This window comes from Gymnogyps californianus, chromosome 2, assembly GCF_018139145.2.
Source record: "Gymnogyps californianus isolate 813 chromosome 2, ASM1813914v2, whole genome shotgun sequence".
NCBI classification, from domain to species: Eukaryota; Metazoa; Chordata; class Aves; order Accipitriformes; family Cathartidae; genus Gymnogyps; species Gymnogyps californianus.
The window spans coordinates 77,414,686-77,430,548 of record NC_059472.1 but is presented as its reverse complement, the minus strand read 5'-3'; the positions used below and the strand labels follow the sequence as shown (position 1 = coordinate 77,430,548).

General features: G+C 40.1%; 1 protein-coding gene across 1 annotated transcript; it reads right to left on the bottom strand.

Moving 5' to 3' along the window:
- Positions 1 to 1,070: 1,070 nt before the first annotated feature.
- On the bottom strand, positions 1,071 to 15,781 carry SRD5A1 (steroid 5 alpha-reductase 1). The gene is made up of 6 exons (XM_050892010.1): positions 15,566 to 15,781; positions 13,231 to 13,397; positions 6,820 to 6,921; positions 4,485 to 4,635; positions 1,188 to 1,595; positions 1,071 to 1,088 (listed from the first exon to the last, which is right to left on the bottom strand). Exons 1-5 carry the CDS (start codon positions 15,745 to 15,747, stop codon positions 1,529 to 1,531), a joined length of 669 nt encoding a protein of 222 aa, XP_050747967.1. The 5' UTR covers positions 15,748 to 15,781; the 3' UTR covers positions 1,071 to 1,088; positions 1,188 to 1,528.
- Positions 15,782 to 15,863: the final 82 nt, after the last annotated feature.

Here is a 15,863-nt window from a genome sequence, read left to right as displayed (position 1 = left end):
GGAAGAAACAACTGTTAAGCAGAAGCTTGGGTCAAAGTCCTTTTTCACTGCCCATTTCCTGAATGTGCTTTTTTAAAATAACATCTAAAATTTTAAAGGTAAAGTACATGAGTTACACTGCTGTAGTAATCAAAGTAATGTAACTCAACAGCAAAGACAGAACTTTGAGCTTTAGACAAAGCTTACTGCAATACCATACTGGAAAACACAGCATCTGGAAAAATTATATTACCAATGTGTTTTGAAGAACATAACCCAACATATACAGTATAAACAGATCACAAGACACTTGGCAAAAGTTTGATTTCCAATGTATATTAGCAGCAGAGTTTTTGGTTTTTGTGGGGGGTTGTTTGGTTTTTTTAATGATTATTATTTGGTTGTTGGTTTGGGCTTTTTTGTTTGTGTTTCTTGGGGTTTGTTTTTTTTTTAATTTTCTGTAGAATTTTAATTTTTTCAGCAATTCTAAAAAATTCTTTAGTATCACAAGCACACAAAGGACACAGATGTGCCTGAAACTCAGAAGTCAGTATGCTTGGGATCCCTTCATGTTTTTGAAACACTTCTGGACTCCTTCAGGAAAAAATGTAGGGAGACATTAATATGTCTGAGATAAATGAGACCTGACATTAATAAAACAAGCAGCACTAGAAGATTCCAGATTTTTTGAATATAAAATCATCTAGACTGTTATCAACAGGAGAAGGAAGACACTTGATTTTTTTTTTTTTAAACAGCATAGGAAGAGAATTTTGTAAAAATCTTAAGGCTTTTTTTGTAAAGTAAGTTAGAAAACATTACACAGTTGTTAAGTGCTAGACTGGCCTAAGTATCCCAAATACAGAATGCCTTCCAAAAATAGTTTTGAGTGAGAAAACACATATTGAATATTGAAATAGTTATCAAATTTGAGAGGTAGATGACAATCCTAATCTATTATTTGGGAAAGGTAGCACTATGACTGTTTATGTAAGTGGCATCTATACAGTGTCCATACCTGTGTAAGAGTGCAGAGGTGGAAGAACACTGTCTCTTACCTAACAGCAACTATATTCATCTAATGTCCTTGGTCTGCATCATCAGTTCTCCTGGAAATGCAGGTTGGGGGAAGAAAGCATTAGGAAGGCAAGGAAAAAAAAAAAATCAACTCCATTTGTGTATGCAGGGAAATAACAGGCAGAACACACCATCCAGATTGCAGTGAGGGCGACTGGGCTCACGGCACAATCCTCAGGTCAGTGTGGCTAGATAGAGTGGAAACAGCAGAAGCCTGCATAGGCAAAAAAGAAAGCACCACAAGTCCTGTACAATACTTTCCATGATATGAATTCAGACACATTGCCTAATCTGTGGTGCTCCACGGTTGGAAAAGCATTTCTGTTCCTATTCACCATGTCCATCAGATTCTGGGTTTTCATTAAGAGGAAAAGCAGTAACTAACAGCAGCACTGATGCAAAGGCTTTGTCACTGTAAAGTGTTAGCTGTTACAAAAAGCATCCATTTCAAAAATGGTGTTAAAAGCACAGCTCAGTACACATATGGGATCACAATTTTTCTTTGCTTTGGGTAGTCTTCAAATTTCTCAAGGTACCATCTGAAAAACAAAGACAGAAATCTGATGAGTATCAAGTCTTCAAAACGCTGTCGAGGAAGTTAAGTAATTGTACAGTGTGTTCAATTTAATCCGTATATTTTCTGGCTACAAACCAAAAAAATTCCTTTAGAACCTACTCTGGATAGAAAACTACCATTTACCACACTCATCCTAACGACATCTAATCACCAACTACAACGAAACAAAGTTACTGCTACCAGCAATGGGAAATCAAACCAACAGATGTGGTAAGAGCAACCAGGGAAGGAATAGCCTGTTGTTGCAAGATGTATGTTGTTATGCATCCTGAGTATTTGCATTTTAGAAGCAGAGGGGTGGGGGTGGGGGGTGGAAATTCAAGGGGACAACATGTCAAATTGTATAATGACTTCATGTGGAAGCAAGGGATACTTCACATACTGGAATGACAGTCCTATTCTGTACAGAAACGTCTTCAGTTCCAGTCAGGATTTGGATAATCAAACTGAGTGTGACAAACATTACACTAGCCTTACTGCTAATCTCCCTCAAAGACCATCACTATTTTCAAATCCAGACAATTTTAAAAGAATAAATGCATAGCACTACCAAATGTTATTATTTGTCTGGTTACCTTATAACACATTTACTCTCATTTTCAAATATTTATTCTTCCACTTCTCTAAAATAAAAAGAATTAACTTCATCTGGGCTCCTCAAAGGTGCAGGTATTCATATTATCAATAGCTAACTGCAGGATCAAAGCTGGAATAAGCAGAGAACAAAACATGCAATGCATGATAACCTGCAGCTGTGGAATACCAGCATTACACTATTTATCCTATTCATTTAGTTTTTCAAACTAAACAGACTACACCAAAATATTTCTTCACTTACATGGATTTGCTATTTTTAGTTGTTTTTTCTGTACCCCCTCTTCCTTTTTTATGGATTTTTCCTTTAATGCAAATTACTTCCTTCAACAACGTTTAGCTTTTCATAATGCTCTGTAAGTCAAGAGCTCCGAAAGAGCTGTCAAGGCTTAAGACAGACAGAAACCAACCATGGAATTTGAGCCTGAAGAACATAATATACAAGGAGAGGCTGAGGAAACTGGCATTGCTTAGTCTGGCAAGGAAGAGACTAAGGGGCTCTGTTATTGCTGCCTACAGGTACTGGAGAGTTACTTAAGACAATGGAGCAAAACTATGAATGAAATACAGACTCTTGCAGCTGGAATGCAATGGCCCCATGCAAAAGTGCAGGCCAGAGACTGACTGGCTAGATAGCAGCCCTGCACAAAAGGACACGGACATCCTGGTGGACAAGTTGAACATGAGTTAGTAATGATCCTTGCAATGATGAAGGCTAACTGCATACTGGCCTGCTTTAACAAGTGCAGAGCCACCGAGGCAAGGGAAGTGCTTATTCTCCACTATTGAGCAGTTGAGAGCCTGCATCTGCATTACTGCCTCCAGTTTTCAGCTTCCTATGCAATAGAGATGTCTGCAAACTGGAGAAGAATCCAGCAGATGGTCATTAAGACAACTGCATAGCTGGAACATATCAGAGGAGAGGTTGAGGGAACTAGGCTTGTTCAGCTTGGAAGAGAAGTTAAGAGGCAGATCGAATTGCAGTCTTCCAATACCTACAGTGATATTAGAGAGAACGCAGAACCATACCCTTCCTGGAGGTGCACAGCAAGTGGACAAATGGCAGGGGATAGAAGTTGCAACATGGAAAATTCCAGCTAGACCCTCTTCCCCATGACAATAAGAAAAATCCTGTTCCAGTGCTTTGCCAGAGATGTGCTGAAGCCTCCACCCCTGGAGACACTCAGAACTCAACTGGATGAGACCCTGGGCAACCGGGTATAGCCTTGCTGTTAGCCCTGGCTGGAGCAGGTCACACCAGATGACTGGACAACCTTCAGATGCTCTTCCCAACCTAAGATAATTCTGTGACTCTGCTCAGTAATAGCAGGTGGTAAAACAAGGAGAGATAGTCACAGGCAATAGGCTTGGAACGTTCAGGCTGGATAGCAGGAAAAACTTGTTCACTGGGAGGGTAATACAGACCTGGAACACCCTACAAACAAGGTGCAGGAAAACCTTCATTTCTAGAGGTTTTCAGGACGCCACTAGACATAGCCATGGCTGCCCTGACAGACTGTTAGCAATGGCATTTTTTTCCAACCTATTTGCTCCATAAATTCATGTTTATTTCCTCTTATGCCACTAAGTTTCTGCATGAGAACCAAAGCAGGAAGCTGAAAATAACCAAAATAAGATTATGTTGTTCAAATTCTTTTAAACATGCTATTCCTTAAAGAGAATCCTTTCAAGAAACAAGTCTTCTCAAACTCTGATCCTTCTGTTAGCAGGAAAGCCACATTATTAATACAGTACATTAGCAGTCAGACTGTTTAATTACAGAGCAGAGACTTTATTAAATATCATCTAGCAGAACTGTTTTCTTATTGTCTATACACTTGATTATAGACAATATGATATAGACTTGACTATAAAGTGTGCCCGTTACAGAAGACATGAGTGATTTTCAAAATGTTAATATTATAGAAACAAGTTTGAGCCACAAAGGAAAATATAGTATATGATCAATTAAGACAATTTTCCCAACTTGTCTATAATCTTTACAGATCCAGGATGAACTATGTTCATTTAAACATTATTTTGACCACCTCATTGTACATCGTGTGTTTACGCTCAGTACTATCCCATTGAAATTCTGCAATGCTTAGTACTACTCAGAGTATTCTGTCATATTCTCCACTGCCATAGCAGTGTCTTTCACAAGACTTGCTCTGCAACATCCCTGTGGCATAAGGCATAACTTGCCAAATGGAAATTAAGTGTGGCATAGAGACAACAGAAGTTAAGACACACTTACTGGTGGTGTTGTTTTGCCCTTGAACCCAAGATGAAAAGCGTACACAACGCAAATGCAAGGCTTTCAATGGTGCAGCAGGCGAGGGCAAACCCAAACCATTCCAGGATCTCTCCAAAAAAGTTGGCTGCACTGACATACTCAAACATTCCTCCTGAAAGCAGGACAGAGTTATTTTAAAAGCACCTTAAATCAAGGAGATCTCCAATGCTATCTTTTACTGTAAGTCAAATAAGAGCTATATCACCAATGTCTCTATATAATTTTTAAAGGCAGCGGAGGCAGTGTTTTTCAGTTCAAGCTGTACTAAGAAGGATCACTTCAGATCTCATTCTAAGACAGACCTTCTTGAGCTGCATTTTTCCTCTTTAAATCATGAAAGAAAAACAGATTTACCAGTATCAGAAGCGAGTTCATGCCTCTAGTTACTTAACAATGATATCAAACTGATATAATTGATCATAAACTAAACCTTTTTTAAAGTATGTAAAAACAGAAAATATGCTCCCCTTTAAGAGTCCCAGAAAATACTGATAGGGTTAGTTAGCATACAATGTTTAATTTCTTTAATTTAAGTACTTCAGAAATTAAGTTAATTATGAACAATATTATTATTATGAATTAAAGTTCCAAGTTTATCCTCTAGCTTAAAATGTGTTGCCCTTTTGTTCTTATCCCCCATCAGGTCTACTGCTTCAGCCCTGACACTCAGTGAAAGAATTAATTGGCAGTCTGCGTTAAATGTGTTTTACAGCCAGTTATGCATAAACAATCAGTACTCTCCCGCTGGGAATTTTATAAAATAAGAACTTTCACCCTAATTCCAAAGTTAGTGTACAAATTGATAACATCTCAGTATGTGCTTTACCAGTGGGACTAAACAAACATGAATTTGCCAAGTGTAATAGAGGACATGTTTTGACCTTTCTTTAATTACTTCGCTTTTGTGACAGAAGAGAAGTGAATTTCTAGCACTTAAACTGGATAAGCAATATCAAAAAGACCAACTCCTCCTGATCGTGCAGCAAATAACATCTTATTTCCTTCAGAACTTTTTTGTACACTGAACATAGTACAGTATGTTCATATTCATTTTTCACACGGGCACTTGGATTTACATCTATTAAAATTATAAAGTTACCTTCTTGGTGAAAAATAACAGTCTACTGCCTTATATATCTAGTTCTTTCAGTTTTATTAAAAAAACATCACTAAAAACTAAGAGAGTGCAACAACTAGGGGAAAAACTTAGAGAAACAGTGGAATTCAGAGGTAACTTATTTTTCTGCTCTCACTGAGTGTAATATACCTGGAAGAGTCTAATGTTTCCAGAAGTGTCAATAAAGCTTAACACTTCAATAGGCTCCATAAGAAGTCCTTTCATATTCCCCATTTTCCCCATGAAGGCCAGAATTTAACATGCCTAACTTCCTTTGGATTTCTGTCCTCTTTTCCCTGTGTCTCCCTTACCACGGTAGTTGTTGCTCTTCGATTACCTAAGATCCCTCCCTCTTCATACATGGGATGACATAAGACAGGCCAGCCACACAGTTGCTGGGTACTTTCTGCCTTCCCCTCCTGCCCCGACACTGGGATGATAATTTAGGTCGTCTCTCTCCACCCACCTGCTGATTCTCATAGAAGTTGTGGAATGCTATGTTACAGTTCTATCACTTTTTAAAAATACAGCCAAAGTTGGTCAAGAAATTCAAAGACTCACACAAGCCACGTGCTATCATGAAACAGATCCCTTAGAATACTTGGCTTAAGAGAAACAAAATAATATGTTTCCCGCACTATGAAATCACTTCTTGAGGTAGACAAACAAACTGATATTTCCAGTTTCCTCATATCATAAATTACTATCTCCGCTAAAATACACCAAGCTTTAGAAGGTCATCTTTACACAGAATCATTTTAGGTTGGAAGGGACCTCTTTAGATTATCTAGTCCAACCTCCCCAGCTCAAGCAGAGTCAGCTAGAGCAGGTTGCCCAGGACCATGTCCAGTTCAGTTTTGAGTATCTCTACAGATGGAGACTCCACAACCTCTCTGAGCAACCTCCCTCTCCAGTGTTTGGCCACTCTCACAGCAAAAAATGTGCTCAGATGTAATTTCATGTGTTTGAATTTTGTGCCCAGTGCCTCTGGTCCTGTCACTGGGCACCACTGAGAAGAGCCTGGCTCCTTCTTCTTCGTTCCCTCCCATCATGTATTTATACACAACAGTAAGATCCCCCTGAGCCTTCTCTTCTCCAGGCTGAACAGTCCCAGCTCTCTCTGGCTCTCATACGAGATGCTTCTTTTGCTATATAAGTTTCTGCAACATTTTTACTCACCTCTTGGTATCTTGTAACCGGTTTCCCCTGGTTTTCTCAGATTTCTGAGAATATGATCAGAATGAATATTGATTGCCATGCCAATCAACCATCCTATAAAACCTGATGAGAAATATTTAAAATACTGTCTTTAATACACTGAGCCAAAGTGCTTGTTCAGAAAACAAGCTACAGTTATGTATCACATATTAGGCATATTATCTCAAAGCACTAGTAATGTAAGCAGTATAAGCAATTCTGGTGACATCCTGCACAATCCCAGTCCCACACTGAGCTCTTCAGTCAGAGCTCACAGTAATCAACATATCTCTAGATAGGAATAGTACTTTAAGTATAAAGTTTATTCTTATGTTGCTAGACTTATATAAATATATGCATGTGCATATATACAGATGTAACATGTATATTTCCCTAACTTCCACATAGAAAAACAAATACACTAAGATTTTAAACACTGAAAGAAACAGCCATTCTCATTCCTACCAGAGGGACACATCTTAGTCTGCCTCTTTTTTTTTTTTACTGACAATATACCAGAGTTTCCACAGCATACTTCTGTGCAATAGAAGGAATAATAAAATTGTGAAGGAATTTATGCACCATTTACTTGTGTCATTCAGCAAAATGGTTTAACCATTTATACCAGGCTTTCATAGCAACTGAGATTGTCACATTCTGCATCCTCATGTCTTGTTGCCATAATTGCATAGGATAAATCAAAAGGAATTTAGGATTGAAATTCAGTATTTTCACCCTTCCATTTTGAGTCTTTGGCTGCACGTTACCTATGTTATCTTGCTTTGAAGGCAGCATTCCTTGTTACTAGGAGCAGACAAGATTCAGGTTTTGAGGGTAGAGCCATTGTATTGTTTTGAATCCACCTCCAAAGTTATTGGTTTTTATTTAAATTACCAAGAAAATGCCAGTGATGTGCTTCTAGAACAAAGTCACTTCACACGCCAGATAAAGAAAGCTTTGCCTTTTTGCACCCATAACTTGAGTCTTTCAGATGGTTCTCTTTCAATACAGAGCAATCCAGTAGTATGACCATCTCAGCAGAGACACTAAGTGGATATCCAGATGTATGAGGCTACGTGGCAAGACTGGTAGGTTGTCAAAGCATACTTTACCAAGACTTAAGCTACATTTCAAAGTGAAGCTACAGATGTAAGTGGACCTTGCCTCTCAAACAAGTTGCTAGATAGGCAGCTTTCTTCTCTCAATCCCTTGCGGGCTGCATTTACCTAAAGGACCTAGCTGTCTGCTTCCACATGGATTAGGAGGAAATGACTGCTCTGCAGAGAAATTGAGGTTTCTGTGTGAAAGCTCTCTCCATATTTACCTATATAAATAAAAAATGTTGTTTGATTAGCTTGTTACAACCTGCTTACATTACAAAACTAGTAGCAGAATTTAGTCCTGTGAACAAGCATGTTTCTTAACCTTTTGTTCATACAGTGCAGTAAGTTTCCATTAGCAATCAAGGCGTGCAGATGCCATACGTAAAGTGTCTTTTGTAACAAAATTTCACCATAATGCTTTTAACTAGATATTCAATGTAATTACATCATTATGAGCTAGATTAGATCACCATAATGAGGAATTTACAGACCAATTTGTATAATGACAACATTCAAAAACACAGGGTGAATAATTCAAATGCTGTTGAATTCTACTTTTAGGAAAACAGATTCTTTTAACTTTTTTCCTTCAAAACAGATCTCTGTCCAAGCAGAGAATATTGGAGTCCCCACTGCATCCAGCAACAAAAATAGTTTGCTTCTCTTAGCATTAGTAATTACGTATAATTCGCTATTGCCAGAGAAGATTGAGACTACCTTGGAAAACAAGGGTTGTTATTCATAAAACTAAATAAGCAAGTCATTATCTCTATCCATACAATAATTTGAAAGGAAATTTCTTAACAAGCACACAGATTACCTCTACTTAAGTGTAAACAATATTTCTACTAATTTACTTCAGTATTAGCATGAGGAAAAAATCTATACTGAAAGTCAGTATCACTAGTATTATTAGAAAGAATAATAAATTTCTCTCAGGAGAGGAAACTAGAGACCCTTTGATTTCTCTGAAATGCCACCATAATTTTGGAGAACGTTACCTGTGTATTCTGTATTGGTATCTGTTTGTAAATTAGCATATGAATTACTAAGAACTTTTCAGATAATGCAAGAAGACTGGAGCTTGCTTTAAGAGTCCCCAGTTACTACAGAAGATCAGTTTGGTTCTGTGCATTTTAACTCCTCCTACTTGAAAACTACCATTTCCTTGTCAGAGGGAAACAATCAAATCTCTCTTCATGGACAACAAGACGATGAATGTAGGCTATTTTCACAGAACGTCTCTTCGATTTGAAGATCTACTTTCCCCTGAAGTACTGCATAACCACGTTCTCTGCGCCTATACTCTGTGGGCACTGTACTCCACTGTCCTCATCCTCAGATTCTCACCATGGCTGAGTCCTAGGACTGCATTCTACAAAGCCAAGAGCTGGTTATGCATCATGATCTGCATGACTTGGCATCCACCACAGGGAAACATGGATATATAAACAGGAAGGGAGCCACAGCATACTCCAGTAGATTCTCAGAACCACAGGGTGCACCACACAACATAGATGAGCTCACAAAACTATTAAACTCAAGAGGCTTTTTTCCTTCATCAGGATAAACCTGGAAATTAAGGCCTGGGTTCATACGAGGAGAACACTTGCATAAGAAGGACAGTAACTAGGTCTATATTACTAAAAGACCTAGTGCAACAGAAGAGCACGTGTGCATTGTTGCACCAGTGCCCTCTTCACCCTTGCCTATGTGGAATCTCATGCAAAAGACCTACTCTTGTTCTGCAGGCTCTTTCAGAGTGACAGTATGGTAACCGCTGTCTGGTTCACCTCCCTACTCCAGGTTTCAAGAATATGCGGTGCAAGATGCTGAATAGAAACAGCAGGAGGCCAGTTTCTGCAGCTGATGTTCTGTCACCTGCACCTTCTGAGTTATAGGCAACTGCTCTGCTTTGCAGAGCTGCTGCAAAGAAAAGTGTTCTGATGCACAGAAGGGTTAGCCATCAACATTAGAAGGAAGTAGTTGAATGGGGATTTAAAGGAGTAAGAAAAGACATATGGCATACTGCAAAGGGTTTGATGAAGCTAAAGCAAGTAAAGGAAAGAAGGAGTTTCCAACTAGGAGTGCAGACAGATTAGGAAAGAACACAAGGGTGAAACATGCAGGTGCATATGCCCCTGTTTGTAGCATTCACCACTTCAGGGTATCATGAGTAGTCTTGATAAGTTCACAAGCTTTTTATTGTCACACATGTGTAAGGTACATGCTAGAGATTATGAAGTTGTTCCCACATTGGTTTGCAAGCTCACGGCTTTATCAAGTGTTGTACTGCATTTGAAGCAGAACACTCCCATTTCCTCTGAAAACAGATGAGGTCACTGCTCTGAACTAAACCAACACACAGTCCAGAGAAACCATGAGGGAACCACATCAAAACTGTATTGCTGCTCCAAATCAATTGCTGGTGGAGATACAAGCTATTGCTTTCCCAGAATTAACTCCTAAACATCTGAAAACAGACAGTCAATCTGTATACTAAGGCTCCACATACAGAGAACACATCAGTTGTTTGAAACCTCCCATCATGATGGTTAATCAACCTCACTTCTCCAAATTTCTGTCTTCACTGCAAATTTATCTCATTTCAGCTTCCAGCTACTGAATCTTGTTTGGCTGCTACTTGTAGACACTCTCCCATTTCTCTTCCACATGTAACTTCATATAGACTGAAGAAACATCTTGTTAGCCCTCAGCAAATACGCTTTCCTGCTATTGTTAGTTTCTAATCTTCTACTCAATTTTTTTTAGTCATTTTAAACAGAGGCTTAAAGACACTGCCAGATGTTTTTGAAAAACTAGAACATAATAGTCCAGTTGTTCAGGGAGTATCCAGTGTACAATACAGCACTTCTGCATTTGAGTTGACCAAAGCTACAAGCATAAACTGCAGATATTTGGAGGTACCTAGCTGGGATGAATACCAAAAAGCAATTATAAATATCCACTATGTTCCAATTATGTTGATGTGCACTACAAAACAAAAAAAAGCCCAAAAGATATTCTAGTTACAGGAATAAAGAAACAAGAAGTCTTAGGTTTGGCTATTTCAAAGCCATGCCAAACTTCATCTAAAGATTTATTGTAATAACAGTCTCAAGCCAACAAGTAACACTATTAAAATGGTTCCTATGTATATAGCAATGCTCTGCCAGCAAGCAGGTGTGCAAGAAGCTGGGAGGGAGCAGAGCCAGGACAGCTGACCTGAACTAGCCAAAGGGATATTCCGTACCATGGAACGTCATGCCCAGTATATGAACAGGGGGGAGCTGGCCAGGAGGGGCGGATCGTGGCTCTGGCATCAGTCAGCAGGTGGTGAGCAACTGCATTGTGCATCACCAGGGTTTTCCTTCTCCGTGCCCCCCCCCCTTTTTTTTGTTATATTCCTTTTGATTACTATTATTATATTTCATTATTACTATTGTTAGTATTATATTTTACTTCAGTTATTAAACTGTTCTTATCTCAACCCACGAGTTCCTTCTTTCCCAATTCTCCTCCCCCATCCCACCAGGAGTGGGGGGGGGGGGGGGCAGGGAGCAGCTGTGTGGTGCTTGGCTGCTGACTGGGGTTAAACCATGACAACCAGGAATCTTCACTTTCTTAGTTTTCAGGTTAACTTTTTAAAGCAATATTTTGACTTAAATAGTCATGAAAGCAACACTTCGCTTATGTAAGATTATTCCAAACTGGTATTATTTGGGGGGAAAAAAAAAGCTAACTCCAACAAAAAAAAAACCCCAAACAAACTCAAACCAAATTAATTCATACACAGAGGTATCCATAACTGAAGGCAAATTAACCTAACTATTATCATTTATACATTTACATCTTTCAGAAATCCTTGAAACTCAAAGAAAAATCCCAAGGAAACCTGAGCAACAGTCTTATTACCTTAATTTTAAGACCTTTCAGCAAGGAGGAATTAATTTATGGCTCCTGCCTCATGATTTGTTTACAGCACTGTATTGAGATATCTTTTGATTTAGGTACTAAACTAGGACACCAGAAACAAAGTCTGCATTGCATCGCAGTCTTCAACAGCTTTGATCAATAGACCTTTTAATCAGTTTTTTTGTTGGATCCAAGTACAAGACAACTAGAATTTCAAAAGTACCAAGAGAACTTCAAATATAGGCAAGTGCCTAGCACGCACTGAAGTCATTCCCTTGTACCTCAATTTCTCCATTTTTAGAGCACAAGCAGTACTGCCTCCTAATCTTGGCAAGAGAATCTATTTCAGTTTAAATTTCTTCAATCTTATAGTCATGACAGTGTTTAGCACAGTGGTTCTCTATTGTCATCCACAATAATACTCTAATAAAGATAAAAACTTATTCTTGCTGTAAAAGGCTTGAGAAATCTGGGAGAAACACTAACTTGCTCTGGCTCCAGAACAACAACAAGAACAGTATTGGGTCAGATCAAGGATCCACATAGCCCACTATTCTGCTTTTAACTGACAAGGCAAAATATTCTTGTTTATCTTCAGATCAAAGAGATCTTTTTGTAAAAGTTTCCTTGAAAAATGATACTATGTTTTTGACAGTAGGTAAAAGTAGATGCCTAGGAAACAAAAAATAGGACAAAGACAATACTTTATCACTAAACATCTTAGCCTTTTAATCATACGCATGACTTCAAGTATAAATGTAACCTCACTTCCTGATAGGAGTGAATCAACCTCTCCACCCCCTTCCTTGTGGGCCAGTTTTGTTCTTTGACAAAGCCCACTCCTATTACGAGGGTGGGTTGGTTGGTGCATGTGGAAATATCCTAACACCACGGACTTTTGGCATTAGAAATGGTATCCTGGTATTTAGCAACTACCCTTACTGGATTTTTACTCCATGAATTTCTTCACTTCTGTTTGACTGCATACAAACCTTTAGCACCTATGACATCAAGAAACAAGGGATTTCAGTTTAATCTACATGTTATGTAGAAAATCTGCTTTGTTTATTCTAAACCTGTATGCTGCTGGTTCCATTTAAGGCCTCAAGTTCCTATACTGAAAAAAAATACATGACTCGTATTTACTTTGGTGTTAAAGAATAAAGATGACAGTCAGCTCATCTAGCACTGACATTGTGAGAAGTGTCAGTTCACAGTTCTAAAATAAAAGGTTAAAAGGCTTCCAGCTACAGCAAACAAGATAATTAACGAGAAAAGCTATAAAATGGGATTGAAGACACTATAAAATTATAATAAAAATAAAGACAACAAAGGAAGACAACACCTAATGTTCTCATAACATGTTTTAACTCACCTGCAATGAAACGTGGATCTTTTAACCAGCCTGAAGGGTATTTTGCGTAGTTGCTTAAGCTTCGGCCTTGCAAGTATCCATTGGAAACACAGAACAGAAACGCTAGCACAAAAGTGAAAAGTGGTGTTGGTTTTCCTTCCCGGATCAGAAGGGGGAATATGAGTGCCCTATAGTGAACAAGGAAAGAAAAACTGTTGCATTAACAAATGGAAAAGATACTTTTTGTGTCCAAAACCATAATCCATAGTCCATATTATCCTGCTTTTCAAATTCTCAGCGGAGTCTTGGATCCCAGTTCAGAAGCATAGTTATGCTTGCTTTTACACCTAAATGTTAATTTTGTTGCCTAATCAGAATTACAAGACCAGTCCTCTCTCCCCTTATGACAGAAATTTTGAACTTTGTATCCAAGGCAACTACTTTAACCAGAGCAGTAACTGCAACTGTTGTTAAGCACAGCATATTTTTGTCCTCCTTTGTTCTGAAATCCTCAGTGGTGTCATCAAGCTTTCTGAAACGAGCCAGGTCTCACAATCCCTACAGCAAATCCACCAGCACTTCCAGGGGGGAAGTCAATCCCCTTGAAATTAACCTAATTGAGCTCAGTTTCCTCTTCGCCCTAAAAGTCACCAAAAACATTAATTGCTTTGCCTTGACAATCTTCGTCTACCCTGACACCTGTTAAAGACAGGACAAATCCACAACTGCCATCCCATTTGGGAAGGGAATCTTGATTGCTTTTCCCAGGGGATTACGCACATAAACAAGTGAGCTCCAAACAAGAACACAGGTGAATATTTTTGTGCTCTGCCCTGTGTCACTAGCCAACTCCCAATCACCTGTCGATTTAATTATGGTCTATAATGACACAGGAGCAGGGTTACTGAAGCCTGAGCATTCTTCACATGTTTTCCAGCTACCCAAGGACTACTGCTTCAAAGGAGCCTTTCCAGAGCAAGCAAAACCATAACAGCTCTCAAGAAAGCATAACAAATTCATTAATATGATTATTTAAAGCCTGCTACATTACAACAAACGGAATTGGATAAGAGAGGTCTCTTCCAGTCTACGTTCACCTACAGAACAGTCCCTCAGTCTGGCAATAGCAATAAGCAACTGGAAAAAAAGAAACTGCAGTACAGCTCAGCTTTCCGTACAAACCTCCGCCTTGCGTTTCTAGCTTTTCCCAGACATTGAGGATGAGTTAACATCCCATGCCAGAGCTAATCCCTTTACTCTTAAGAATAGAAAGAGAGGGAGCAAAGACACACTCCTGAGTTTGCAAAGCCAGTCAGCCATCATGCCCACCATATACTGCATCCCTCTTGGCCGTGAGGACGTGGAATACTTTCAGTCAAAAGCAACAGCCTCTGACTATAAACACTAGAAAACAACTGCATATCAGCCACATGCTCGGCTTAAAATTAGCCTGACAAATCTGTCTCTGCTGTATTAGTACAGTGGCAAAGTTACTTGTGAGTATTACCAGTAGCTATTGTCAATGACTTGGAGGGAACAGCAAAATCTTATCTGAGCTCCAGCTAAGCTGCCTTCTCCTGAGTAGTTTTACAAGATACCCAGATACCACTGACTACATGGCAACATGGGGCACTCAGCCTCAGCTTCGCTGGTATTTTGATGAATCATTGAACATCCTGAGACAGAAGGGACCCACAGTGATCATCGAGTCCAATTCCTGAAAAGAACACTATGTTGAAAGACATAATTGGAAAATAGCTACTGTTTCACAATATTAAAGTTATACCCTCAGCCACAGCTGAACTTTCCTTGTTGGAACACTGTGTCCTTAAGTCTACCAGGTCAAGTCATCGCTTAAACAGGGGTCATCACAAGAGCTACAGCTATAGGGTACGGATAATACCACACGCTGAAAGAGCGCCAAACACTCCATTTTTATGCCATTTCTGAAAGGCACCGTACCACTCCACTGCACACCACACAGCAGCAAAACAAAGCAGCAAGCACCGCACCGCCACAATTACTTGCTCAGCTCATGTAAAAAAATAGACTATCTTAACATAAAGAAGCAGAAAAGACTTTAGTGATTATTATACTAAATAACAAACGTTAATTAACAGCAGAATCTCAATCCCTGCAGTCAGAAAACAGCAGCCAGGCGTTTCCATCAAGATTGACCCTGAGCTGCCACACAACTGCACTTCTCCTGCCATCAGCCACCGCCCCCCCCCCCCCGCCTTTCGGGCAAGCCCGACCGGGAGCGCCCGAAGGGAGGCCCCCAGCCAAGCGCTCCAGCGCAGCAGCCCCGCCGGTACCCGCTGACAGCGGGCCCCCCGCCCCGGCCGAAGGGCCGCACCTGTGTGCGTAGTGCACGACGAAGCAGCCCAGCAGGAGGCGGTTGGGCCAGGCGGCGGCCGCCCCGCCGCAGGCGGCGAGCCCGAGCGGGACGAGGAGGGAGGGCAGCTCCTGCAGCGCCCAGGCGGGGCGGGCGGGCAGCAGCCAGCCGAAGCGCCGCGAGGAGTACCGGCCGTAGGGCATGGGGATGAAGCAGAGCAGCAGGGCGGAGACGGCGCCCAGCGCCACCAGCCCGCAGGAGAGGAGCTCCAGCAGCCGCTGCTCCTCCGGGCCCGACACCCGCCGCCAGAACTCACACA

Excerpts from the sequence above, each read along its gene's own strand:
- SRD5A1 (XM_050892010.1), bottom strand. The coding sequence starts at position 15,747 with ATGCCCTACGGCCGGTACTCCTCGCGGCGCTTCGGCTGGCTGCTGCCC. Across the intron at positions 4,636-6,819 it reads CGGTTACAAGATACCAAGAG|GAGGAATGTTTGAGTATGTC; the intron begins GTGAGTAAAAAT and ends TCCTGCTTTCAG. Across the intron at positions 1,596-4,484 it reads AGGGCAAAACAACACCACCA|ATGGTACCTTGAGAAATTTG; the intron begins GTAAGTGTGTCT and ends TTTGTTTTTCAG.